Below are 26,727 nucleotides of genomic sequence, written 5' to 3'. Positions count from 1 at the left end.
CTCCGGCCAGGTGGCCAGTCCCATTCCTGGGGTTCAGCATCTGTCACAACAACCAGGGCATGCATTGTGTAACATCCCATCACACACAACCTTGATTAAGCTAATAGCTGATTTGGCTTTGATCTGATGTATTTTGATCTTATTATTTTTATGTTAGAAGCCTCCAAATAACCATCATTTCAACAGTGCCCCAATTAGCAGGCCATTCACAGTGGATTGGAAATTGACTCACATCGGGCCTCTCCATTAGCGCCTGGGAGAGGCTTCCAGCCTTAATTACCCACCCTGTTTGTGGAGGCCTGGCACTTAAAACGCTGCAGGTGGCTCCACGAGGGGTGGGCTGGCAGTGCCCACCTCCACGGGGAGGGCGAGATGGCTCTCGCCTGTGACTCCTAATACTTAAGATCCTGGGCATGACTTTGATGGAGAGATGGGATGTCCAAGGAAGGGGCCGGAGGCTGACATCTGTTCAGCATCTTGTGCACTGTGAGGCATTGGCACTTACTGTCCGCGTCCTAAGTCAGTGCTCTCATAACTCTGCTGGGTAGAGATTCTTATTCCTGTTTAATAGAAAATGGAGGCTGAGAAAGGGACATGCCCATGGCTGTGTGGCTACTGACCGGAGGAGCCAAAACTGGAACTTGGGTGAATGTGAGATCTGAATGCTGTTCCCACCACCCCTGGTGAGGTGGTAGCTGGTGAGGGTTCAGCCCAGCTATATGTCGTCACTCTGCACCCACCTTGTGCTGCTCTCCTGAGACCCTGAGAGGTTCTAAGTCCCTTCCTTCCTTTGAGGCCCTGGTGCCAACCACAAATGAATTTACCCTCCTCTGTGTCCCAGGGAGCTTCCTTTCTCTTTCCTTCAGTTGAGTTGCAGAGTCTGTCTCCTCAGTGGATCCTAAGCTCCTCAAAGATGGGACCTGTGGTCATCCTGCTCTTCCCCCGACAGTGCTTAGGGCAGGGGCTGGCTTGTGGGGGGTGGGCAGGGATACCAAGTGTATGTATGAGACAAGGAGGGCAGGAGCCCTCCTTGGCATGCATGCCCCGATGGGGAAACTGAGGCTCAGAGAGGTTCTGCAATTTCAGAACCTATCATATATGGAGTGGGGACAGATGATGACCTGGGAGGGAGCCAGGCAGGTGGGGCAACAAGAGCCAAAAGTGACTGATGGCTGCAAGGAAGACTCTCCGTGGGAGTCTGGGGATGGGACAATTCCATAATCGAGTGTTGGAGTTCCTGGACAATTTACGTCCCAGGGATATACAGTTTATTTTATACAATTGCTGTTTAAGATTATAAATATATTGTATTGGCATTAAAGAGAGCATGCACAAGAAAAAATATCCATGCATTGTCATAGAGCCTTAGCCTTCAGTGTTTTCTCTTGCCGTTTTCATGGGCGTGCTTTCTGCCTAGTTGTAATCATAGTTAGCATATAATTTTGTGCCCTGGTATTTTCACGTGGCCACCTCTCAGAAGCATTTTCCCCATGTCTGTGGCAGTGTTCATTGTGTGGCCTCACATCTCATTATCTGGAAAATGGATGCAATGATACCTACTCTACACAAATGTCCTGAGAATACTGTGAATTCACATATACAAAGGACACCAAGAGAATTTGGCACAGAGGCAATTCTCACACAATAGTCCTTCCTCCTATGTAGTTTTCCTGCTTATCCATTATCAGATGATTATTTTTCTTTTTAAAAGGAATTATCTGTTTATGTCACAAAACTTTGACAAATATAGAAAAGAAAGAAAACCACTTTCAGGTTTCTTCTAAATTGCAATCACTTTTAACATTTTGCAATATTTCCTTCTGGTTTTTCTTTCATGCATGTTGATGTTTTATTTAATTGATAAAATGCATACAATTTTGTATCACTTTCACCTACCTTTTTTATGACAGGCACTTTCCCATGTTATTGTAGTATCTTCTTGACTAGTTTAAAGGTTATATATACTTTCGGAAAATGGGGCACTTTCATAACCACTCACCTATTTGCATCTTTCAGATCATTAGCAATATTCCAAGAGCTTGGATAGTGTCCTCTGAATGGTTTTGGATTGAGTGCTGTTCCTATGGTTTGGACAGGTACCCAGAGAGGAATTATTGACTGGGGCCATGGAAATTCTTGCATGGTGTTCTTGCACAAGTCTTTACTGCTATTGTGAACTGGGCTTAGCATGTGTCTGGGAAAGGATGATGAACGGGGCAGGCATGACTCTTGTCCTCCTGGAGCCTGGGGTCAAGTTGGAGAGCCAGCCAGTAACACAGGCAACATGTGGCTCATGACAGGGAAGTGCAGTGAGGGGGGATCATGCCACAAGGGTCATGAGCCAGTCTGGGGATGCTGAGTCTGAGTTTTGAAGCAAGAGTGAGCATCAGGATTGAAGAGGTGAGTTTGAGGGTCCAGGGTGGGCAGTTGATTGGGATGTAGCAGAAAAGGGTATGGTGAGGAGCATGAGGCTGCAGGCCTGGGAGCTTGCAAGACCACCCTTTCAGGAGGGGGCTTTTACTTTATCCCTAAGGCTCTTGGAGGGCACAGCAGCACATGCAATGGATTTCTGTTTAGGAGAGAACTCAGCAGGCTGGAGCTGGGGTAGGAGGGGGCCAGGGCATCTGGGGGACTGTGAGATTCACAACACCTCATCATCTCTTGTTTAGCTACCCCCTGCCGGTGGCCTTGAAGAGGAGAGAACCATGGGATTTGGGTTCTCTTCCTGCTGGTGCTCATGCCGGTGCAAGGCGAGCGCCCTTGCATGGAGGGCAGCCGGCCTTTGCTGCTGGAGAGTGTGGGGGGACCCTCCCTTTCCCACATGTTCCCCTGCCTCCCACTGCCTTGCTCCCTGGGGTCAGTTCCCCCTTTTCTTCTCTCCCTCTCCCAGCCTTATCTGAGTCATTACATAAACCCAAGGGCTCTTGACCGAAAGAACTGCATTGTCAAAAGTTGTTCAAAGTCTGCTGTGTACAGCAGATAGCCTGCTGCCATTCACAGCCTGTGTTTTGAAACTGCATCTGCTTCTCCACATCCTTGCCACTGCATAAACCATTAGTAAGAGATGTTTGCTTCAAAACTGGTGCAGTGAGTTGTGGCATTGGGAGGTCCATCTTTCTATCAATTGGTTGATGTCCCAAAAAAGTGTAGGCATGTGGCTACAAGGGGCACCTCTTGCAGTTACAGGAGAACTTGGAAAGATGAGCCCCTGAGTGTGTCAGCCCTAGAAGTGGCTGCTGGAGCGTCTGTTGCGTTCCTCCTCCGCACCCGTGGTAACTGCCTGAGTGGCGGGAGCGTCTTTCTTTGTTATTGTCAAGTGGCTTTTGAATAATCCTTCTGGAACAACTGCTTCATCTGGGGTTTGGCCCAGTATTTTTATGATATGGATCAATTGGATTTGGCCAGAAGACCTAGGGTTTCTTTTCTTTTTTATTTCTTTCCTACATCTTGGATCCTCTCGGGTAAGTGCCTCTCTGACTTTCGGAAGCCATTTAGTCCCTTCAGTCCCAATCAGTTCAGCTCACTTCAGTCAACAGTTGTAGAGCACACAGTATATTCTCCGCCCACGGCTAGCCATGAGGATACACAGATCAATACAATGACGTTTTGGCTCTTAAAGGGCTTATAGTCCTAGGCGGGAAACAGGATGGCTAATTTGACAGCTCAGTTGGGGTGAATCACGCAGATTTGGGATGGATCTGTGCTCTACCATCCTTCCCTGACTGGCCTAGGGCAAATGGTTTTGCCCCTTTTGACTTCTATTTTCTCATGTTAAATGGGTACAAGAATGTCTAGCTGGCATTTTCACCAAGGATGTCAGTGAGGCTGTGCTTATGAGAGCCACTGGCCTGGCCCAGGATGGTTCTTGGTCCTGGAGGGAGGCAGCCTCTCGTGGGAGTCCTGGGCATGAGCTGCCAGGCATGGGGCCTGCAGGTTGAAGCTGGTGCAGCATCGCCCTGATGCTGACCCCTTCCTCTCTCTCTTCTCTCTTTCTAGCCTGTGACCTCATGACCCAGGGGATTTTGGCCTTGGTCACGTCCACTGGCTGTGCATCTGCCAATGCCCTGCAGTCCCTCACGGATGCCATGCACATCCCACACCTCTTTGTCCAGCGCAACCTGGGAGGGTCGCCACGCACTGCCTGCCACCTGAACCCCAGCCCCGATGGTGAGGCCTACACACTGGCTTCGAGACCACCCGTCCGCCTCAATGATGTCATGCTCAGGCTGGTGACGGAGCTGCGCTGGCAGAAGTTCGTCATGTTCTACGACAGCGAGTATGGTGAGTTGTCAGGCAGGCGAGCCAGGGCTGCTCGGGAACAGGGGTGGCCAGATGCTGGGAGACCTGAGAGTGGGTGGGGCCCTGGACCAGTGGTGGGTGGTCTGTGCTGAGTGGGCCTCCAGGTGATAGGGTCAAACCTCGAGCTTCATGAGTCAGGAAGAGCTGCAACAACAGCTCCATAGATAGGTATAAAGTTGCCTAGCAACAACACCTTATCATGACGGCTGAAGTTTGAATCATCTTAGAGGTTTCAATAAAATATTAATAAACTGCTGGCAGGGATCCAAAGGGCTGTATGCTGGCACAGGTGGAGGCTGGCCAGCATGGTTCCTCCTGGGGGTCTCCTCTCCAAAGAGTGCCCTTCACACTAGACGATTGCCTGGCCTTCCTGGCTCCTTGCCTCCATCCATCGGAATCTGCCTTCAGTTTCAGGGTTCCAGGCTGGGGCAAAGGTCAGGGGGAGGAATGCCCTGTCATGGAGCCAGGGTGGGGTTGGTGGGTTGGGGACACTGGGTAGGGCTGGGCATGCCTTCTTTGAAGACCTCTCATATGAAAAAAATCATAATTTGCTTGTTAGGAAACCACAAAAGTGGGCTTTGGAGAAACGGCTTCAGGTTTTCTTATGACTGCGCTGTAAAAACAGACTAGTCTTAATCCTGAGATAGAATGGTTTCCATGTTTAGTGTTTAAACAATTTTTTTTGAAAATTATGAGATAATTTAGATTTACATGCAATTATAAGGAGCAACCCAGAGAGATCCAGTGTGCCCTTCACCCAGGTTCCCCCATGGTAACATCCTGCATAGCTGTAGTACAATATTGAAACCAGGATTTGATACAGCCTGTAGGCCTTGTTCATATTTCAGTAGTGCACGTATTCTTGCAGGTGTGGATTTATTGCTATGCATTTTAAAAATCACATGTGTAGATTGCTGTGACCACCAGTCAGGACACAGAGCAGTTCCTTCACAAGGATCCCTGTGCTACCTCTTTATAGCCCCAGCCACCCCCATAACATGTTAGAGGGTGTGGGAGACTGATGAGGGTTGGCAGCCCCACGGCTGGTGCCAGGATGGAATGGGCAGACCTTCGAAAGTCCCATTTTGTCTCTGGGTGATATAATTTCTTTGCCAAGAATGTAACTAAGAAAAGAAATCAGCATATGTTTGCATTTGCTAAATACTCTTCTCTAAGACTGGAATGTTGTCCTCAGCTCTTGAGCAAATATGCTGTTTGGAGTCTTCCAGGAAGAATTGAAAGAGCAAACAGTCACTGTGCTGAAATAAAGATGAGGTGGATGGGGACAAGGGCAGGACCTGAACTGGACTCAGTCCAGGACCTGGCCTCTCCCTCCCACCCTCCCACTCCTGCTCAGTCCCTGGCCCTTGGGGAGGAGTTGGAGACTTTGTAACAGCCCCGAGCTGCCTGCAGGCATCTCTCAGGGGCCAGGCCTTCCCCTGAGAACCCTTGGGGCTGGTGGCTCAACCCCAAAGTCCAGCCTGCTCTGAGGCTGAACCCCGTGGAGAGGCATGGACACTGCCAGGGATGGGGGTGCTGTGGTCCAGTGTGCCCAGGCCCTTCCCGCCCCACTTTCTCTGGGCACCATTGCTCCGTTTCCAGTCTGGCCTGCAGACACAGTTTTCCCCTAGAGCTTGGGAGGCAACCTTGATGGGAGCCTCAGCCGCTGGGAGGGCAGGTGATCAGCTCTCTAGCCTGCCCACCCGCCTGGGCTCCTGTGACTCCTGCAGATTGAACAAGGCCTGGTGGCACTTGCCCAAGTCCTGTTTTCTTATTACACTCCTTAGCCTCACTCTGCTCAAGATGCAGGTCCTCAAAGAAAGATGTCCCTGAGCCCCACCTGTCCTACAGAGCTGGCAGCTTGGTTACATGCTCTCGCAGACATGCTCGTCCTGCCCTCAGCCTGCTCTTGGCTTGTCCTGACTCTCATGAGGGCTGGTCCTCCATGAGCGCTGGACTGCCTGGTGAGGCAGTGAAGTCCAGGAGAGTGGCTGTGTGCTTCCCACCACCATGGCCCTGCTGCCTGCATGGTGCCTGGCATAGAGTAGCCCCTCGACACATTCATGGTTGGGGACATGGAGTTTTCAAGCCATTTTCACACAAGACAAAGGAGGAATGGGGAGAAAGACAAGGGTACTGGATGGTCTGACCTCTGAATATGAGGTGGCAGGGAAGGGGTGTAGGCTAGGAAACAGGTTTTATTCTACAGACACACTCCCCCGCCCCTCTTCTTTCCTCCACCCAGAATCTCCAATGGGACCAAAAGCTGTGTTCCTCTTTTCTGACATGGGCACCTTTGCTACCTTTGGTGGGGTTGAAGTTAGTTTCCAACCAGACTGCTCCTTATCAGTAATTCCATAAAGTCGCCAAGTGACCAGTAGCTTTCATCTGGAGGACCACTGCAGCTGGTTGGTTGAGGCTGCTTGGGAGCTGTGCTGGGAAGGATTCTGAGGCTGTGTGTGGGCTCAGCAGCAGAAAACACCATGATTGGTCTGTGAGGCTTTCATGGTGCAAGAGAGGGATTGGCAGAGACCTGTCATGTTTGCTGGTTCAGACCTGGAGGGTGGAGGTGAGCGGAGAACCACAGAGCTGGGGTTCTCAGTCAGAAGACAGCGTCAGAGCGGTGTGCCCATGGCGCTGTCCAGGGTGCTAGCCCTTCTGGCTCTCCACTTGCTGGAGGCCAGAGAACTCTTATTGGATTCTGGGCAGGACCTCCTGCCTTTTCCTGCCCTGGTCATCGGCCTCCTGATATGACAAGCATTGAGGCTTGGTTTCTGCCTCTACACATTTTCTGTAAAATTTTAACCCGGTGCCCAGTGCTCGTCCTGGCTTTCCCCTCATGCCCAGCCCAGCTGCTGCCCATTTCCAAAGTGCTTGTGTCAAGTGAGCCAAGGCAGCTCAGCCTATCTGCTGTTTGATGCAGCACATCCAGCCCTCGGAGTGCGAGTGTGGCTGCTTCCTCGGCATGGCTGGCTGTGGCCTGTCCCAGTGTCACTCTTGGGTGGATACACATTGCTAATACAGCCAAGACAAACGGTGCCTCCAGGACACCTCAGGGCCCCTCCTCCCCCTGACTCACTGCAGCACTAGCTGCAGATGAGCACAGTTCAAAAGCAAATTAAGTGTAAAGAGTGTTCTGTTCTTTCCAAAGTCAAACAGAAGTGGTTTGGGAATATAGCAACTTTTTTTCAGTGCTGATCTGCAAGTACCTTTATGTATTTTACTTCATTCTAGCCACCCAACATCCCTCTGAGGTCGAATTATAGCTACATTTTACAGATGAGGAAAATGAGGCTCAGAAAGGTTCTTCCTGACTTTAGTACCCATGCATTTAGCCAAGGCATCATCCTATTTCTGTAATTTGGACTTACTGGGCTCTAGCTTCCTGCTCCTGTCCCCAGCCAGTCAGAGTTGATGCCAAGAAAGAGGGAGGTAGTTTGGAAGGACATGGCATGCTCTAGGCTGATGCAGTCACTTTAGTGAGCATCATACATAGGCTCCCTCCTTTGTGGGGCAATGTCTGATTCTTCCTCATTTGCCCATCAGCCTCCCTTTAAACCCTGGAATGTCTTGCCCCAGGTAGAGCCTGAGGACTGGGCATTTGAGTCAGAAATTAGAGATCAGAGCAGGAAAAGCCATGGGCTCCAAGACGGAATTTGGCAGAAGGGTGAGAGAAGAGTTGGTATGTATATGGTTTACAAGATGTGCTGTTTGGTAAAATTCCACTGAAAATACTTGTATGCTTGTTGTGACAGTGAAAGGAAAAATAGAAGACATTTGAGAGAGAAAATTTGCAACATTAAAATACCAAAAGTTTGGATCGAAAAGAATGGAGAACTTTCTGAGTTGCCACTTCAAATGCTGGGATATTCATGTGTCTATGCATTGGCAGGGGCTGGGGTGGGAGGGGGGTGCTAGTAGCTGTATCCACAATTTCCCTCTAGTGAATAAATTTGGATGAAGGTTGTAATTATGATGAGCTCTTAGATATCATTGACTCCTTCATTCAACAAATATTCACGGGATCCCTACCGCATGCCAGGTATTTTGCTAGGCACTCATTTTCAATGAAGACACAGATGGGTGGAGTAACTTGGCTAATGTTGCATGGGCTGGCATTGGAAGTTAGGGCCCAAGGGCCCAGGGGCATCTCCAGGGCACGGCAGTCCTTTCTTGGCCTCTGGGGTAGCTCGCAGACCTGGGATGGCTTGGGAGCTGGGACTCCACAGAAACAAAACCTCAGTGCTCTGTATGAGTGGCCACTGTCTATTTGTACTAGTTTAAAAATTATTTTTTAATTGAAAGCTACACGTGGTTACAATGTATATGTTCAATTAAAAGATTAATAACCTGAAGACTCATGAACCCACAATCAGTTTTAAAAATATCAAGGAGCCCTTGTGTGCTTCACCTGACCATGTCTTCCCTACAGAAGGACTTAAACACTTTCCTGATTGTGTGCTAACAAGTCCCTCGCTTTCCTTGATAGTTTTTTTCTTTTTATGTGTCTGAAGTTTTGCCAAGTTGTATCTAAGCATGGAAATTTTAAATTTATGCCTCATATATTTAAAACACCGTACATGTATTTCACTGTTTTAGAGGATCCTAAGCCAATGTCTTTTTTTTTAACTTTTATTTTAGGCTTAGTGGTACAAGTGCAAGTTTGTTACACAGGTAAACTCATGTCGTGGGAGTTTGTTGTGTACATTATTTCATCACCAAGATGGTAAGCCTAGTACCCATTAGTTGTTTTTCTTGATCCTCTCCCTCCTCCCACCCTCCACTCTCCACCCTCCCATAGGCCCCAGTGTGTGTTGTTCCCCTCTGTGTGTCCATGGGTTCTCATCATTTAGTTCCCACTTATAAGTGAGAACATGCCATATTTGGTTTTCTGTTCCTGTGTTAGCTGGCTCAGGATAGTGGCTTGCAGCTCCATTCCTTGATAGTGTTATCGTACAAGTATGGGGCCCATGGTTGGTTTGCGACTCATATATGTGGAATAACACTTCTGCATGCTTCTGGGATTGTTTTTTAATTTTCACTCAGCATTAGGTTTTTGAGATTCATCCGTTTGATGCAGGTGGATGTATTAATCATTTTTATTGCTGCACTGTATGCCCTGATTTATTTATCCACTTTATTGTCTGTGGGCATTTGTGTTGTTTCCAGGATTTTGTTATTACCAAAAATACTGATAGGAACATTCTCATATTTGTCTTTTTGTGTTTGTGTGCAAGAGCTTTTCAGGGTCTATTCTAAGGAGCAGAATTGCTGGACTCTTGGGTCAGTGCATATTTCATTTTGTTAGATTAGACCAAACTGTTTTCCAAAGCATTCCTACCTATTCACACTACCATGTGCAATATATGAGATTTACTCAAGTCCCCTAACCTCACCAACACTTGTCTTCCTGTTACTTTTAGGTTTCTAGTGCAAAATGTAATTTTATTTTGATTTTTATGTACATTTTCTTGATGATAGATGAGGTTGGGTATCTTTTCATATCTTTATGGGCTATTTTTATTTTCTCTTCTGTGAAACACCTGTTTGTAGTTGATTTTTTTGACTGTTTTTAAAATCGAGCCTTTTCTTTTTAAGTGTGGCAATATCTTCTTTAAGTTAATTGTTTGTCTTAGTGAACAGAAATTCTTTATTGTATTGTTGTCAAATGTAGTCATCTTTTTTTATGGCTAGCTTTCTTGCTTGTCTTGTTTAAGAAGTCTTTTCCTACCCGAATGTCAGAAAGAAATTATCCTTCTGAAACCTCCCTCTCTATATGGAGAGTAGATATTGTCCACCTGGCTAGGTGTCCACAGCTAGGGCCTGGCCAGGCTGCGCCTGCCCTCCCCTGCCCCTCCGCGAGCCTAGCAAGCCTACCTCTCTCAGCATCTGTGGGCTGATACTCCTTCCACCCTGACACTGTTCCACTTTGCCATGCCTTTGGGCCAGTCTTTTTCTTGGTGGCAACTGAAGAAAGCTCATGCAAATTCAGTGCAGCCTATGGCAAGGTGGTTAGGAAGAGCTTCCTGGAGGAGGTGACATTTAAGCAGGTGCTTAAATAGGAGTAGTTTTTATTTTTTATTAGGCAAGCAAAGGGCACTGGGGGCTGGAGGTGACATTTAAGCAGGTGCTTAAATAGGAGTAGTTTTTATTTTTTGTTAGGCAAGCAAAGGGCACTGAGGGCTACTGTAGGAAGAGTGTTCTAAGCAGAGGGAAGAACTTGCTTCCCTCTTTCCAGAGGAAAGGCCTGGGGGCAATGGTGAGGAGGAAAGATCATATGGCTGGAATATGGGAATTGGCTAGGGATAAGACTGGAGAGACAGTCGGAGGAGGCTTTAGATGCTCAGGATCCCCAGAAATCCCTGGGAGCCATACCTTGCTACCTCAGGTGGCAATCTTGGGTCCTGTTCTTTATACCCCGTCCAGAGATTTGAAGACAGACAAAGGCAAAGCCTTCATCTCTAGAAGGCTCTCATCCTTTCATTGCGTCCTGTCTGAAGTCATTGTCTGCAAACAAAAGGGCAGAAACTGACACATTCTCAGGAATGATGATCTGAGTTAGGACAAACCACAGTCCCAGAGCCTAAGCTAGAGGTAGGGCCCGAATTTCCCAGATGACCCAGGCGTCATGCCAGGGGTTAACAGCTCCAGTCCCTCTAGCCCTTGCTCCATGCTGGGTGCCCTGAAAGAGCGTGGAGCTGCCCTTGCTCACATCATCCCAATGGCAACATGGTGGGTTCTGTACTCAGAGAAGTAAAGGGATTTGCTCTAGGACATATGGCTGGTGAGTGGGGGAGCTGGCCAGCTCTGGTTCCCAAAGGGTCCACAGCTCTGTTCACAGCCTCTTGGCAAAGCTGTGGGGAGCAAACACTGGGTAGAGTCTTTGCTTGATGTGCAAAGATTTATTGTGGCATTTTTGGTGACATCAGAAATTAGCAACAACCTAAAGGTCCATCTTCAGCAAATTAGTTAAATATATTATGATATGTACATTTAATGGAAAACTCTAGTTCCTTATGTACTAAGTGGAAGTAGTTCCAAAATATGGTGCTGTTAGCTGACAATAGAGAAGTGAGAATGGTGACGTGGGTGTTGCTTTGTGTACAAGTGAGCTTCTATGTGTGTGCATCTGAGTGGACACACACAGTCACACTCCAAGGAAATGCTGTTTAAGGGAAGGAAACACAGTGGGTTGGACTGGGATGGGAGATGAATTTTTCACTGCATAACTTCTTGTACTTTTTGAGTTTTGCATCAAGTGCAAAAAATAAATGAGTAAATAAAAAAGTAAGCATGGATGGCCATTCCTCTCTGCCTCCTGCTTCCTGTGCAAGGTGACTTCTCTGAGCTTCAGCCTCCTCATCTATAGGGTAATTTCTGAGCTGTAAGGGCAAAACACTAGTAGAGTGCCTGGCACATGGTAAGTGGTCTATATGATCACAACAAACCATGCATGGGGACCAAGAGTGGCAGGAACCAGCATTCTTCCCTCATGGCAGTGCGTATGGGCACTAGGCAACCTTAGTAGAATCTTGGTGCAAGAGATTTGGCTGTTTGCTCCTCCAGTCAGGCTCAGGATAACCCTTGCATTTAATAGTTAGGGGCATGGGCTCCAGAGCAGTCTTCTTGTTGAATCCCAGCTCTGCTGCCATATCTGTGTGACATTGGGCAAGTTACTCAGCCTCTCTGTGCAACAGTTTTTTCATTTGTAAAACTGCGATATAGTACTCATTTCTGCCTGATGGGGTTAACGTGTGGATTAAATGAGTCAATAGATGTCAGGGGCTTAGCTCAGTACCTGGCGTGTGGTAACTGCTCAGTAACACTTACTACTCTGGAGCTGTGCCCAGCGGTGGTCCCATTGCTGTCCATTCTTCCTTGGCTTCCCAAGGCAGACCTGGTGAATCCCAGTCCTGGCTTGTTCAGCAGCCCAGAACACAGCTGTATTTTGCTTGTATTCTTGGTGCTTGGGGAAACAGAGAGAGCTTGGGGGTCAGCTCTCTCACCTGCAGGTTACATACCTTGCCCTATGGAGGAGCTGAGCTGCCAAGGCTTCCCCAAGGTCTCCTTGCACAGTCACAGGTGGCTCCGAAGAGCCATCATGCCTTCTAAGCTGGACAGCTTAGCTGGTTTTCATAGAAAATATCTGTCGGGATCTCACCCCCAGAGTCTTCCTGAAGTAAAATTCCCTAGAAGAAAGGGAATTATCAGGGCAAATGTTACTTTAATCAATGCCCGTTGCTGACGTCTCCTTTGCGGCCCCTGGCAAAGCAGGCCAGATGACTGAACTGCCATGCCCGATCTCATTAATAATACACATTGGATCATTATGGCATTAGTTTAAATTGAAGTAATACATACTTTTTCCAGACAAAATGAGTAAGTGGGTTTAATTGCTAGGAAACCTATGGAAGAAGTTTGACAATAACTTTACCTGGACGAGTGTTTTGGGTTTTGTTCTTTGATCTAATTACAAAGTAACTGTACTTTGGGGTGTGTTAATTGTAGCGTGCACTAGAAGATTAAAGTTTATTAACTCTGAAGTTCCCTCACCCCTCCATCAGATTCCAGAGTGTGTCTGGAGACATGAGGAGATGCCTGATGCAGGCGTGGATAAAGGACTGGAAAGTGAGGCTATGCCGACTCCCACACATGCCCCAGTGTGCCACTGGGTCCTGCCGGAGTTGAGGGAGTAAGAACTTGGCCAGATCGTCCCCTATTTCCTCTTCTCACCACACACCGTTGTGCCCTTGCAGGCTCCTGTTGATATCCCCCTCCTGCCAGGCCCACACTCCTCAGACCTCCTTTGCCCCACACATGAGAGGGAACAAGGGAGACGTTGTGTTGTTAAATACTAGAATTCCAGGAAGGGTACCAGTGAGATGTGGCTGCAGACTTCTGGAAGGACCACTGGTCCAGATGGGACCTCCCCTCCTCCTGCTCCCTGTCTGCTCCCTTCCAGCTCCAGCTCCTTCCTGCTCTGTGAGTGTGCCCGGCACAACCTGCTGCAGAGGCTTTGGGCTGGCTGTTTCCTCTGCCTGGGACACTGTTTCTGCACGTGCAGACGTCTGCAAGCTGCACCTTCGGGGCTTTGCTTCAATTCCATCTGTCCCATGGGGTCTTCCCTTTCCAATTTATTTAAAAATGGAACTCTATTTTCTCTTGGTACCTCTTTCTCTCTTTTTCCATTGAATTTATTCCCATTTACTCAGCTTCTGATGTCTGTCTTTCCCCAACTAGTTTCACGCAGACAGGCAGTTTTGTTTGCTTGGATGAGTGATACTGGACCCACAGTGTTTAGAACAGCACCTAAAGCTTAGTAGGTGCTCATTAAATATTTGATGAGTGAGTGAATGAATTGATATTTTGGGGGTGTTTCATTGCCCATTTATTGGCCCAGGAGCATTTCTTTCTTTCCTTGAGTTTACCAATTACAGCAGTAATATATGCTTCCTATGGAGTCTGAGTATGTGCAAAGGCAAAGCCCCTCCCTCCTCCACTTTCAGTAGAGCACTGGCTTGTTCAGCCTGCTGTGTTTCTGTCTATACCTTCCTCCTTGTCAAGTGTGTAGACTGCCTGTGTATGCCAGGGGTCAGGACTGGATTGTAGTTTCGAGGTGCCCAGCCCCTGAGAAAGTTCTTCCCATAGCTTCAAGGCAAGAATGACTACAAAACACATATGAATCACAGTGAGATGGCAACGGTGCTGCTGAGGTTGGTGGGTGAGCCTGGCTTGTGTTGGAAGACTTAGTTCTCTTCCTGGCTTTATCTTTTTCTAATGTGCTTCTGGGCACACTGACAACCCTTTCTGATCCTTTGTTTTCCCACTTTAGTAGTGGGGATAATAAAAATGCCTACCGTGGAGGGTTCCTGTGAGGCTGAAATGAAATGAAATGAAGTGATGGATTTGAGAGTGATTGCACTCCCTGAGGTCCCAGACCATTTCTCATTTTTCTTATTCCTCCGCAGTACCCAGGACAACGCTGGGTACAAGGCCTGTGATTGAGCCAAGCGCTGAACAAACCGTGCTAGGAGCCCTGAAGTCTAGAGCCCCAACTCTGTCCCGGGAGGCAGTGGGTTTTGAATTACAGCTGGGAGCAAGAGGGCTTCTGCAGGTGGAGGAAACCTGTGACTAAAATGCCAGGGTGTGAATGGCGTGGCATATTTGAGAGGGAGGAGGGATGGAGGGTCAGCAGCTTATGGGAAAGGATGAAGGGGTCCATGGAAGGGAAGCTGCGCTGGCGGTCTCAGAGGCCAGGTTGTCCTGTCTGTTGTAGGGTTTTCCTCTTTTGACGTGAGACATGTGCTGTGATGTCGAGGCTTGTCCTCTGTGTGAACTTTCTCCTGTGTAGTAAGGATGCTCAAGAACGGAAGCCCGCCCTTTCTGGTTGCATTGCTCTGGAATGTTAAAAGGATGAAATTGCCTGTATCTTGTGTGGCTAGTTCTGGACTGCAGGAAGCCTAGTGGTTTTGATCCAGGTGGCAGCTGCCTGCCCCATATTTTCTGCGGAAGGCTCTGGGAGTGGTGACAAGGCCACTTAGAAACAAAAGGTGGGGGTCACGCCCAGACACAGCCATGTGGGTAACATTATGTCTCCTCTCAGCCCTTCACGTACCCAGTTCCTTGCTGGAAGTTATCCTCTTACCCACCTGATGGCATGGTCGCCGCGGGGGCTTGTTTGCTGCCAACCCCCAGCCAGAGTAGGAGGCTGCACATGAACCTGGCACGCTGCCTCTGATTTTTGGTTTGATTTTTTCAGGTTGCATTGTCTGCCTGTTTGCTTATTTGTTTATTTCCTGCACACATCCAGAGAGAACTTGCAGAGGCTTCTAATGTCTTCTTAGAGAGACACTGAGGTTAAGAAAGCAACTGCATTAGAAAATCAAGAGGTGCCAAGGATCGCTGTGGTCATGCTGTTCTGGCAGCCACAAGTTACAGGGTGGGAGGAAGCAGAGGGACCAGGCCCCCCTCAGCACTGCAAAGAATCCTCCCTGAGGGACCTGATCTCTACAGGAGACCATGAAGGACAGAATGGATGGCAATTCTGGCTCAACCTTTACAGCAAATGTAGAAGTGGGTTTTGCTTGGCTGTTACTCAGTCAAGCACAGTCGCTGACTGTGCAGTGTGGCCCTCTCATGGCTCAGCTGATCCCAAGCTGGAACTTACCATTCCTGGAAGAGGGTAGGGATAGGACTTGCCTCTGCCTAAGCTTCCTCTGGGTCAGACTTGAAGCGGGTCATAGCAAGGGTTGTGTGTTCTGGCACTCCTTGCTGCCCACGGAGTGAGGCTTCATGTGTCCATTCAGTTTAGTTCTGTTGGACAAATGTCCACCAAAGGCCTTTGCAGTCCCAGGTGCTGGGTGGGGCTCAGGAGGAGAGCAAGGCAGGCATGGTCCCTGCCCTGACAGGAACTGCTGTAAGTGGGATGGGGTGTGACGGGGGCTGTGCAGTGTTCACCATAGAGCCGTAGCAGAGCCGGGGTAGGCCTTCATGAGCATTGGTGGCCGAGTGCAGTCCTGTTGGGGTGAGGAGGGCTGAGCAGAGACCAGCCCAACGTGAGGGGTTTCAGCAGGGCAGAGGGGCTGCCTTGTGTTCTAAGGAGAGTGGGAAGACGTGGAAAGGGAGACCACCCTGCTTTGGGATTTTTGCTTTGAAATTATTTGTATCATATAAGTAAGTCATACACAAAATGAATATACTCTTGTTGAAAAAAATTAAAACAACATACACATTTAAAACACAAAGCAAGCACCTGTTAGGCACGTGTTCTTCCTCTCCCACCTATCTGCCTTCCTCTCTTGAGGTGAGTAAAGGCCTTGCCTGGACATGCCACATGTGCACACAGATACAGTTCTTTGCAGATGCAGAAGGGGGACCATGCCCCGGGCATTGTTTGGTGACATGCTTTTACTTGATGGGCTTTGCAGCTTTTGCTCCATGTCGCCCACTTGGTTCTACCCCATTCTTTTTGCCTGTTGCACAACATTCTGCAGGGTGGGCTTTATTCCTCCATTTCTTGATTCAGGTGGCTTCCAGTTCTTGGCCGTCACACAGGGCTGCAGTGCGCAGCCGTGGATACATCCTCATGCATGTATCTCTAAGTACTTCTAGGGGTTGGATTGCTAGAAAGCAGAGTGGCTGGGCTGCAGGGGATTCTGTTTTCAAATTAGGAAGCTAGAATACAGTGATGAGATGCCAGTTACCAAAATAAGGCAGAGAAAGGAGAAGTGTTCTGGAGCAGAACAGACCTTGTTCTGGCCCCTGTTGTTTCCATTCTTGGGTGCCATCTTGCTGAGAAGTGTGATTGGGCAGAAAGTCAGGGACAAAATCCAAAATCAGAGAACCAGATAAAATGCAGCAAGGGCCCACTTAGGTCGGCAGCAGCTCTTGTGAGAAGCGATTTGAGGATTGAATTCTCTGCAGCTTGGTGGGAGTGAGCGGTGGGAATGAGCAGTGGAAGGGAGGGAGGGAGGTGGTGAGGGCTGGGTGTTCCCTGTGGTGTGTCCTGCACCGAGGGACATGCCTCTTTGGTAGAATGGAGACAAACTGGCAGGAATTCAGAAAGGAGGGATTCTGAGGTCGCTGACAGGCCTGGAGCTGGGGGATGGGCTGATGTGAGCTGAGGGGCCCCAGGACTGGGACTAATGAAGAAATGCTGCAGAGAATAGGGTGCAGTATGTCAAAGAACTTTCCAGCTGTCAGAGTTGATCTGAGCTGGAAGGGACCCACCCTGGGTACTATGGCAGGAAGGTTCTTAGCTCTGGTGTGCCCACAAGCCCCTGGATGATTGGCCATCATGAGATAGAGGTTCTCCCTAGAGACCCTGGCATGGTTTCCCCAGGCCTAGAGGCCCACCAAAGGCCACGTGGTTGAGCTTTGCTAATGGATCATAAAGAGAATGACGTGCCTTGCATTGCTTCTCCCAAAGGAAGGGAATCAGACATTCACTGTGTACTTACTCTGTGCCAGGCACACAACCACAGTTCCTGTCTTGGTCTTTATAGTAACTCAACAAGGTAGGCATCTGCCACCAGGTCACATAAGGAGCAGGCTGGGGGGACCCCAGCTGCAGGTGACGATTCAGATCTCAAGCCCTCACTCTCCTGACTGCACCCCAACCACCCTGAGCTACAGGTGAGTGCGTTCTGGATACCCTGGGAATGAGGAGAGAGTGGAGGGTGTAGGTAGGGTGAGCTCCTGAGGCCCCGAGTTAGGAGATGCTGAGGCTGGATGGCGCTAAGGGAACTGGGAGGCATTTTTTCATTGCCTCACCTTCTCTTCTGTTTTCCTTGCTTCCCATCCTCCCGGGCTCTCCTGAGACACACGCTCTGGCCTCTCACACATGCCATTTGCAGAGGGACCCACACACTGTGGAGCCGTAGGCCTGGGACTCGGGCTCTGGGAGGCTGCATTCTCACTGTGGGGCTTTTAAGGATTTTGTTGCTGGAGACTCTGGTGGTTCTGTGGAATCACCACATATATTGGTACAAACATCACCTGTTGGCCCTGGTCCTGTGTGCTGGATTCTACCTGTGCTCTGAGAAGTTCCTACTTTACTTTTGTAGTTTTTTTTTTTATTGTGGAAAAATATATATACAACACAAAATTTACCATGTTAACCATTTTCATGCACAGTTCAGTGGTGTTAAGTACATTCGCATTGCAGTCACTACCATTCATCTCCAGAGGTTCTCATCTTCCCAAACCGAAACTCTGTACTCATTCAACAAAGACCCCCATTTCCCCCTCCCTTCAGCCCTCAGTACCCACTGTTCTCCTTCCTGTCTCTGTGACTTTGACTATTCTAGGGTCCTCATATAAGTGGACTCGTACTGTGTTTGTTCCTTGAGACTGGCTTATTTCACTTAGCATAGCGCTTTCTACATTCCTCCACACTGTGGCATGCATCAGAACGTCCTTCCTTTTTCAGGCCAAGTAATATTCCATTTTGTGGATAGACAGAATTTTATTGATCTATTCATCCATCGATGGATGCTTAAGGGTCGCTTCTACCTTTGGTCCACTTGGCTTTCTGAGGGTGTTGGAAGAGGAATGTCGTCTCTTTGAGCCTCCGTGTGTGTGTGTGTGTGTGTGTGTGTGTGTGTGCAGGTGTCTGTGGGTGTGTGTTGCTGCAACAGGATTGTATGTGTTTGTGTGTGGTGGGCATTTTCGTGCCACACTGTTTGGAAGACATCCATTCATCCTTCATTCTGCCACCAAAGTCACCTTCCTTAACTCACTGCCCTGCTTAGACCCCTGAATATCTCCCCCTCTCCTTAAGGATCAAGTTCAGATCCCTTCTCACAGTGCACAGGGCCTCCAAGTTCTGTCTCTCCCTGGCCTTTCTCTCATCACCCCCTGAAGACCTCTGTGTCTCAGCGACGCAGGATGGATCAGCAGGGGTGCCATCAGGAACACATGGCCCACTCCAGGTCATTCAGAGGAGGGGATTTAACATGAGGAACTACTGACAAGTGTTGGCAGAGTTGAGGACAGGTGGAGTGGAAGCAGCCCAGACTAACAACTGGGCAGGGCTGGAGGGACTCCCAGGGCTTGAGGGATGAATGGGAGAGATGGTCCTGGAGCCATGACTGCCCAGTGGGTACTGGGACCTCATAGAGGGGCCATCCTGAGGGAACGGGGAGCATATGGGAGACCCAGCCATGGCCAGAGACACTGGAGGCAGAGAGAGGGTGAAATACCTGGCTTCCTCTTCCTCCTGTCCCTGAGTCTCCTGACCATGCTTCTCAGTGGTCAGTGGTAACCAGCAGGGTAGGGAGTCTGGGAAGGGGAGGGGTGGGCACTCTAGAGGGAAGAACAGGGGAGGGTGGGGGATGGATGTGACTGCAATCTGCACTCCCCACCACAACAGGGACTCACCTTCCTGAATGTGTCCCAGTCACACCCCACCATCCCACATGGCTCCCCGACCTGGACCAGCCACCTCACTGCCTGAAAGCTATTCCTCCATCCTCAAGACTTATTTGAGCATCTCCTTGTTTTGGAAGCTTCCTCTGTTCTCCTTGTTCCCCTGCCAGGTGGGCTGTCCCTTCTCTGGGTTCCACAGATGCCCTCTGTGCATCTCACCCCAGGTTACTGGGCCATAATTACTGACTTCCTTTTCTCCCTCCCTCCGGACAGTAAGCTCCTCCAGGGTGAAAAGCCTGCTTTACCTGACTTCGAGTCTCTGGCATCAAATGCGTGTAACAGGCCTCTGCAGATGCTTATTGTGCGATTCAGCAACTAGGTTAGAGGTGACAGAAATAAAAAGCCCAGAGATCTGGAGCTCTCTCTCTCACACACACAATATGTGCACTTGTGTTCACACAGGCACATGCATTTGAGCACACACAGATGCATGTGTGCATGGATATACACACTCATGCATGCGTGCACGACTATGCACACACGTGCACATAGACACATGCATGTGAACACCCACACATCTGAAGTGCCTGTAGTCATTAAAGTCAGAGGCGCAGATGAATGTGGTCTGAGGCTAGCTATGAATCTTGCTAACAGTCACCAAGAAAGATCAATAAATTTACCCTTTTCTTCTAAGTTGGCACAAGGTTTCCCCGGAGGGCCTCGGGCAGCTCAAGGTGAAATTCTTCCTGAGGCCTTCCTTCTAGCCTGGCCTGTGCAGGGAAGGGAGAGCCAGCTGAGCTCCAGGAGCCCTGCATACCTGCAGGGTGGGGATGGGCATGTCAGGGGTGCCTTTGGTCCATCTGGGACCTATCCAGGTCTTGGCTACTGCCACTGCAGTCAGAGGACCTGGCTACAGAGCCAGGCTGTAGCCATGGGGCACTGCCCAGCCCCTCCCTGACACCAGCACAGCCAGGCTTTGTGGGCCCCCACACCTGTTGTGGGGCCCAGGGGCAGCAAAGGGAGGAGGTATGTGGGGTGCCCTGGAGCCTGTGCACAGGGGCTCGTGTGAGCCACTAGGCCACCTCTTCCCAACTCTGTGTTTGGTCACAGCACTTCAGTGGCTAGAAATCAGTCCCGGTGGGAATATTTACTCTGTGGAGGCCAGTAAGTGCCACACGTCAGAGCTTCTTATTCTGGAGGGCTGGTTAGGATCACACCATGTGTCCCACTCACAGAGTGTTTGTGACCTGCTTGGGGGTGGGTGACCAGATGGTGACACAGAGGATATTCAAGGTAACAGTATGTTTTGAAGGGAAGGCAGGAGCCTGGGGCTGAGTCACGGAAGGCATGCTGTGGACTTGCACTGGGCTTTGGAAGGCAGGGAGGGCTTGGGCAGAGGGAGACAGAGGTGCCCAGGAGGTAACAGCCAGAGCGCAGAGAAGCACGACGGTCAGAGAGTGGGGTGTTAGCAAGGAGGATTAGGTGAGTTTTCAGGCAAAAGAGAGGGGCCTGGAAAGCCATATTAGGAGTTGGCCTTTGTCCTTGCAGGGCAGGGGTTCTTAGTGGGCACAAGAGCCTCCTCCCACCTCTGGCCCCGGGGACATTTGGCAATGTCTGGGGACATTTGTGTTTCTCTGTCATAACAGGGGATGGGGAGGAGTACTAGTGGCCTCAGTGGGTAGAGGCCAGGGATGTTGATAAACATCACACAGCACCTGCTTAAGACAGCCCCTGACAGTAAAGAACTTTCTGGCCTCAAATGTCAATAGTAGGTAACAGGGCATAGGTAATAGGGAGCTATTGCAGGTTCATGGTCAGGGATCTATAAGGTTGTGTTTTTAGTGCAGTTTGTGGAATAGAATGGAAATGCGTGCATGTGATGTGTGTGTGTGTGTGTGTGTGTGTGTGTGTGTGTGTGTGTAGAGGGTAGGGATGCTGGGGACAAGGAGACCACAGGCAGGTGCATAATGGGGAGGCTGTGTCAGGACTTCTGGGATGGTGATGAGGGCTTACTGGGGGTGGTAGCAGTGAGACCACAGCAGAGAAGACACATGGGGCCACTTTGTAGCAGGAAGTGATGGGAGTTGGAAGCAGACTCGTTAGGCTAGGTGGAGTGGGAAGGTTGACATCAGAAGTTCCCCAAAGGTCCCATCACTAGCCTAGGAGGCCAGGGGTTCCATCATCCCAAAGAACATGAGAGAGTTGAAAGGAATGACGGCGAGTCTGGTTTGAGTCCTGGATTCCAGGGTCACATAATGTCTGAGCTGCAGACATGACCCCCACTTTTAGGAAAGGGGAGTAGAGCTTTGAAAGTGCCAGCAGGTGCCTGTGGGTGTTGAGATGCAGGAAACCAGAGGGAAGTGGCTTTGGAAGGTGGAAAATGGGTGTTTCACAAATCTGCCTGCTTCTTCACTGGTGTGGGTCAGGAGAGCCCTGGGCCTGGCGGAGTGGGGCTTCAGCCACAGATCTCCCTGTGTCAGACACTTGGTTCCCCCTGTGGCTCCTTGTGGTTAGAATTCCAGAACTGGGCTCAACTTGTGCTTGTCTAGTTGGACCACTCTGACCTTCTTTGCGTCTTCATCTATCAAACAGAGATAACACTGGCACCATTCCCATAGCTTAGATAGTGGATTAAATGGGATTACTGATGTGCCTAGCACATTTGGGGTTCTGTTTTGGTTATTCTTTAATAGAGGACATTGGCAGTGGTGGGTGATGGATGATGAGAAGAGTAGATATGTGTCCTGTAGCCCCAGGGCAGCCCTGCCAACCTGCTCGGGCCCCGAGGGAGAGGGAGGTGCTGTAAATGCTTGTCCCCACCCCTTCCAGCCCTCTGGCATCCTTCCTGTATGCCTTGGGCACAGAGGCTTCTCTTTTCCTCAGGGAGTGGGTCTTGGCAAAGGAACCTGTTTCTAGGCTTAGACAGCGGGCTGGCAGGGGGATGGGGTAGCTTGGCAGAATGGAAGGTATGGACAGGCCAGGCCTAGCAGGGGCTGCTCTCCTGTTGGGCTGCAGCTCCCATTTTCCCTCTGGCCTGGTTTGTTGGGGAATGAGCTGGTCCCTGAAGGGAGCAGAGCCTGAGCCCTTGTTCGCATGGGGATGGCATCAGCATAGCTGAACGGGCATTCTAGCCATGCAGGAACTCAGCCTTGTGCTAGGGGAAAAGTGGGGTTTAGATCTATGCAGCTTTTCTACTTATTTTCTAGGCACCTTTGAATTAACTTATCTTTCCATCTGTGCAATGAAGAACTAGTGCCCAACTTGCTGCAGTCCATGTAGGAGCCATACACGCTCACGCCTCTATTCACTTCACCATGTGTGTCACTCATCAGTAGTAACTGAGGATCTGCACTATAAGGGGCTGCAGAGGATAGACAGGGCAGGGCAGGGCAAAGGCCTGGAGTCCTCCTGGAGTCTTCACCCAGCCCTTCCATCACCCACCAATGGGCTTTTGGTGGGTCTCTTCCTTCAAGACTTATTTCCCTTCCACCAATTAGGACAGGGCTGGGGGTGGTCCCTGTGACTCTGACATCTCTAGTGATGTGTCTTATGTAGCAGCTGTGAAGTTAAAGCTCCTTAGGAGATGGGTGGTGGGAGCTTCTCCTTGAATTATTCCTCCCATGTAGCTGCCTTATGGAAATGAGCCAATAATGGCCAATTCCATGTGCAAATCAGCTCTGGGCTCAGCTCAGCCTGAGCAGGCGTGATGCCTCTTGCACTATAAATACCTCCCCTGGAACTAGGGCAGCCCCAAGAGTAGCCCCAGTGCTTCTCAGCATGCACAGATGCCAAGAACATCACCTGTTCTTCCTGGGGCTCCCCACCCTCTGGCTGCTCCTGGGAATCTCACATTTCCTGGTCTAGTTCAGTGCTTTTTAGGTATATTCGTTAATTCTCATAAAACCCTGGGAGGATAGTGTAATTAGCAGCACTGGATGATGATTTAGCACTCAGACTCTGGTGCAGACTGTCTGAGTTCAAATCCTGCCTCCAGCCTTTCTAGGTAGCATGAACTTGGGTGAGATACTCAATGTCTCCATGTTTCAGGTTGCCTGTAGGCATCTACATCATAGCCTTTTTGTAAGGTATAGAGAGCTGGCACCAGAATAACACTCATTGCCGGTCTCATAGAAAGTGCTTATCAGATGCTTGATATTACTATCAACCCCATTTTACCATTGAGGAAAGGCAGACTCAGGGAGGTGAAGTAATTTTTCTGTGGTCGCAGAGACAGCAACTGGCAAAAGAGGTCTGAGCCCTGCCCCACCCCCAATGACCATACTTTTCCTACCACAACCCACCTGGATCTCTGTCCTCTGGGGATGGTCAAATGATAAGGTAAAAGCTAAAAGGGATTTGGGGCTGCCTTTCCTTGGCTCTTCTCTGGGATGTCCACCAAGGCATTGAGTGTCATAGAAAACCTGGTATCCCAGCTTAAATCTCTAAAGCTAGTCCAGAGGAACAGTTGGTTCTGCCTGGGAGTTAGTCTCTGTACCTCAGTTTGCTTCTCTCTAAATGAATAGATCAGATCTGCTGGACTCTCTTGTGGCTGCATTGATCTCTGTGTTTTGTGGCTATGGTGTGCTTCTTATGTGCTCTGGGGTTGTCACCCAAAGAAGCGATGAAGTGATTGCTTGTCATGGGGACAGGAAAGAAGAAGCATTTGAGTAATCACTGCATGCCAGCATTGAGTTTAGTGTTTAAAAAACTGGCCCCATTGAGTTTTCATAACACCCCTGTAAGTTAGGTATTTTTGGCCCCATTTTCCAGATGGGAAAACTGAGGTTCAGGCAGGCTATTCAACTTGATTGAGGTCACCCATCAAGAAAGACAGACACTGGTGGCTATGTGGCTTGAAGTCCCATTGTCCCTTAGAAAAGCAGAAAGTCCTCAAATTACCTGAGCTTCCACCTAGGAAGCTAGGAAAAAAGAGCAAATGAAATCCAACATAAGTAAAAGAAAGAATAAATGAAGATTAGAGTGGAAAATGATGAAGTGAAATCAGAAAAACAAAAGAGAAAATAAATGAAACAAAAAGCTGGTTTTTCACGAAGATAAAATTGATAAACCTCTGAACAGACTGACTGGGAAAACACAAGAGAGAAGACACAAATTACTAACTTCAGAAATGAGGTGACACACTATAGATGCGAGAGACATTAAACAATCATAAGGGAATGTTTTGAAAAACCTTATGCCAACACATTTGACAACTAAGCTGAAATAGACAAATTCCTTGACAGACACAAATTACTTTTTTTTTTATTATTATACTTTAGGTTTTAGGGTACATGTGCACAATGTGCAGGTTTGTTACATATGTATCCATGTGCCATGTTGTTTCGCTGCACCCATTAACTCGTCATTTAGCATTAGGTATATCTCCTAATGCTGTCCCTCCCCCCTCCCCCCACCCCACAACAGTCCCCGGAGTGTGATGTTCCCCTTCTTGGAAAGACACAAATTACTAAAGCATACTCTAGAAGAAATAGAAAGCCTGAATAGTCATATACTGATTAAAGAAATTGAATTTCTAGTTTAAAAACCTCAGAGAAAGAAAACTCCAGATGCAGATAGCTTTGCTGTTAATTCTGCCAAATATTTAAGAGAAAATTATTACCAATCTATGTCAATTTATCCAGAAAACTGAAGAGAATACTTCCCAACTTATACTATTAGATCAGTGTTATCCTGGTACTAAAACTGACCAAAACGTGACAAGCAAATTAAACTGATGTCCTTCATAAGAACCTTAACAAAAGATTAGTAACAATATATAAACAGAATACTTCATTGTGAGCAAGCAGGGCCTAGTCCAGTAATACAAGGCTGATTTAACATTCAAAAATCAAGTGACTTAATTCACCATTGTTATAGACTTAAAAAGAAAACACGTATGATTATGTTGTAGCATTTGATGAAATCCAACATCCAGTTATGTTAAAACTCTCAGCAAACTGGGGATATAAGGTAACTTCCTTAACTTCATAAAGGGAATTTATAAACAATCCATGAGGAACATCATACTTAATAGTGAAAGACGATATGCTTGTCCCTTAAGATCAGGAGCAAGACAGGATGTTTACTCTCACTGTATCTATTCAATGCTGTAGCTGAGGTTTTAGCCAGAAAATTAGGCAAGAAAAAGAAACAAAGATGCCCAGATTGGAAAGAAAAAAATGAAAACTGTAAACTTACTGATTATATGATCATCCATGTGCAAAATTTAATGGGATCTACAGAAAAGTACTAGAATTAACAAGTGAGTTTGGCAACATTGCAGTCTAAAAAATATACAAAAATCCATTGTATCTACATACTAGCAATGAACAATTGAAATCAAAATAAAGAAGAATACTATTTACAATAGTATACAAAATGGGAATTATTTAGGGATCAATCTGACAAAAATCAGCAAGATTTGTACACTGAAGACTACAAAACACTGCTGAGAAAAATTGAAGAAGATCAAGATAAATGGAGAGACATACTGTGTTCATGGATTGGAAGACTCATTACTGTTAAAAATGTTAGTTCTCCCCAAATTAATCTATAGATTCAATGTAATTCCAACAGAAAGCTCAGCATGCTTCTTCTTTTTGGTAGAAATTGCTAATTGTAAAATTTGTATGGAAATGTAAAGTACCTAGAACAGTCAAAACAACTTTGAAAAGGAGGAATAAACTTGGAGGACTAACACAACATGACTTCAATTTCAATTTCACTAAATGACTACATGATTTCAGTTGTCCATTGCTAGTTTATAGATACAATGGATTTTTGTATATTGATGTTTTTATACTGCAGTGTTGCTAAACTCACTTGTTAATGCTAGTAGCTTTTTTGTAGATTCCATTGAGTTTTGTACATAGATCATCATATGATCAGTAAACTAAAAGTTTTAGTTTTTCAAAGTTATAGCTTCAAAACATTAAAAAGCTACAATAATCAATACAGTGTGTTTTTGTGTGAACATAGAGAGATAGATCATTGGAACAGGAGAGACAATCCAAAAATGGACCCCCACTTATATGGACAAATGATTTCAACAGGGTTGCAAAGGCAATTCAGTGAAGAAAGAATAAATAGTCTTCTAAACAAATGGTGCTGGAACAATTAACTTTCCGTGTGCAAAAAAAAAAAAGAAATATACTACAATCACCTTGCCAGTATGTAAAAATAAGTCAAAATGCTTTACAGACACAAGAATAAACCTTAAAAATATAAAACTACTAGGAGAAAACACAGTGGAAAATCATTGTGACCTTAGGTTAGGCAAAGATTTCTTAGATGTAACACTAAAAGCACAATCCATAAAATAAAAAAATTGATAAGCCAGATTTTATTAAAATTAAGAACTTGCACTTTTTGAAAGATTCTGTGAAGAGGATAAAAAGCCAAAACTGAGGAGAAATATTTATGAATCACATAGCTGATAAACAAATCATGTACAGAGTATAAAAACTCTTAAAACTCAGTAATAATAAACAGCACAGTGAGAACTGGGCAAAATATTTGAATAGACACTTTACCAAAGAGGATACGTGGATGACAGGCACA

General features: G+C 47.7%; 1 protein-coding gene across 3 annotated transcripts in view; it reads left to right on the top strand.

Moving 5' to 3' along the window:
* The window catches only part of GRID1 (glutamate ionotropic receptor delta type subunit 1), a 770,551-nt gene that overhangs the window by 153,660 nt on the left and 590,164 nt on the right, over positions 1–26,727 (top strand). For all 3 annotated transcript variants that reach the window (XM_032141682.2, XM_058436447.1, XM_058436446.1), the window contains exon 3: positions 3,997–4,281. In XM_032141682.2, coding sequence (XP_031997573.1) covers positions 3,997–4,281 — 285 coding nt within the window. The remainder of the gene's footprint in view (positions 1–3,996; positions 4,282–26,727) is intronic.

Source organism: Hylobates moloch, unplaced genomic scaffold (assembly GCF_009828535.3).
Source record: "Hylobates moloch isolate HMO894 unplaced genomic scaffold, HMol_V3 SCAFFOLD_3, whole genome shotgun sequence".
Lineage (NCBI taxonomy): Eukaryota > Metazoa > Chordata > Mammalia > Primates > Hylobatidae > Hylobates > Hylobates moloch.
This window is presented reverse-complemented; position numbering and strand designations above follow the sequence as displayed.